At 40.3% G+C, this 1,269-nt stretch overlaps 1 protein-coding gene across 1 annotated transcript; it reads right to left on the minus strand.

The window, feature by feature from the left end:
- Nucleotides 1-344: 344 nt before the first annotated feature.
- LOC107580678 (MOB kinase activator 2-like) lies at nt 345-1,261 on the minus strand (the record flags this gene model as incomplete). Its single annotated transcript, XM_016266347.1, has 2 exons — nt 345-1,040; nt 1,138-1,261. Coding segments are annotated over 2 exons (357 nt in total), but the record flags the coding sequence as incomplete, so codon positions are not given.
- Between the last annotated feature and the right edge of the window lie 8 nt (nt 1,262-1,269).

Consider the following 1,269-nt stretch of genomic DNA (forward strand, 5'->3'; position numbering starts at 1 on the left):
TTTTCTGTTTTAATATATTTTAAAATGTCATTTATTCCTGTGATATTTCAGCAGCCAGTCATTATCAATGTTTAAAACAGTTGTGCTGCTTAATGTTTGTGGAAACTGATAAAAAAAAAATTTCCAGGATCCTTTGATAGATAAAAAAGGTACAGTTTATTTGAAACAGAAATATTTTGTAACATTATACATTTATTTGAAACATAAATGTATTTACTGTCACTGACTCACTTTTGATCAATTTAATGCATCCTTGATGAATAGAAGTAGTTATTTCTACTAAAAAAAAGTGAGCTTAAACTTTTAAATGACAGTTTATCTTTTTGCTAAATCGTTGTCTCCTCAAACATTGTTTTTTTCATTGATTGTGGCAGACAACCACACAAAAAGGGAATCATTTGACCATAATTTGCAAAGTACTGTTGAAAGCTCCCGGTGCTCCCAGATTCCTAAGAATTGCATCCTGCTAAAAGGCTGTGTGATCACTGGCCGAAAGAAAATTACCCATTATAGGTGGGGCCAGCAGCTGCGCTGTCCAATCAGAGCTCAGTCTGAAGTTGATTGACACATTCTAGTTCTACTGGGTCAAAACATCAAAGGGATTCTTCATGTAACATCAGAAAAGGAACTGTCCTATATAGTGCACTTGATGTGAACATGTGGACTTACAGTCTTGTGGTCTTCACTTGCACATGTCCCATTAGGTGCCAAAGCTATAGAGTGTTCCATTTGTGAATTTTATGATTCACATGCTCATGCTGTGCCCTTTTGTGAAGACCTCACGTGTATATTCCTTGAGTTTGTGTTTCAGCATGTGAGTACTGCGATGAGCTCGTCGATCGGCGCCGTCTCTGAGGGCTCCAGCAGTCTGAATGTGTGGCTGAAGGTGATGAAGTGCGTGAAGAGCGTGTTGAGCTGCGGGTGCATCTCCACAGCGATGGCGTCCTGGTAGTGAACGCTGAACAGGTGAGCCAACGTACGGAAGAGCATCACAAAGATCTTCTGAATCAGGAATATGAATCCAGAAGGGAACGATGACCCTAAAAACACACACATACAGTCACTTCTGTGAGTTCAGATCATTTTCAGCTCACTAGGCTAAAGCTATGGCAAATTCTGATGGTGAGAACTTCATACCGGCCTTGGTAGGAAACACACGCTCATCTGAGAGTATCTCCTGGATGTAGGACAAGGCGTAGTCGATGTAGATCGGAGCTGAACACTTCAGTTTCTTCCCCTGATCGTCTGTCCATTCATACAAACTGAACA

This window comes from Sinocyclocheilus grahami, unplaced genomic scaffold (genome assembly GCF_001515645.1).
Source record: "Sinocyclocheilus grahami isolate Dianchi unplaced genomic scaffold, SAMN03320097.WGS_v1.1 scaffold39774.1, whole genome shotgun sequence".
Taxonomy (NCBI): domain Eukaryota; kingdom Metazoa; phylum Chordata; class Actinopteri; order Cypriniformes; family Cyprinidae; genus Sinocyclocheilus; species Sinocyclocheilus grahami.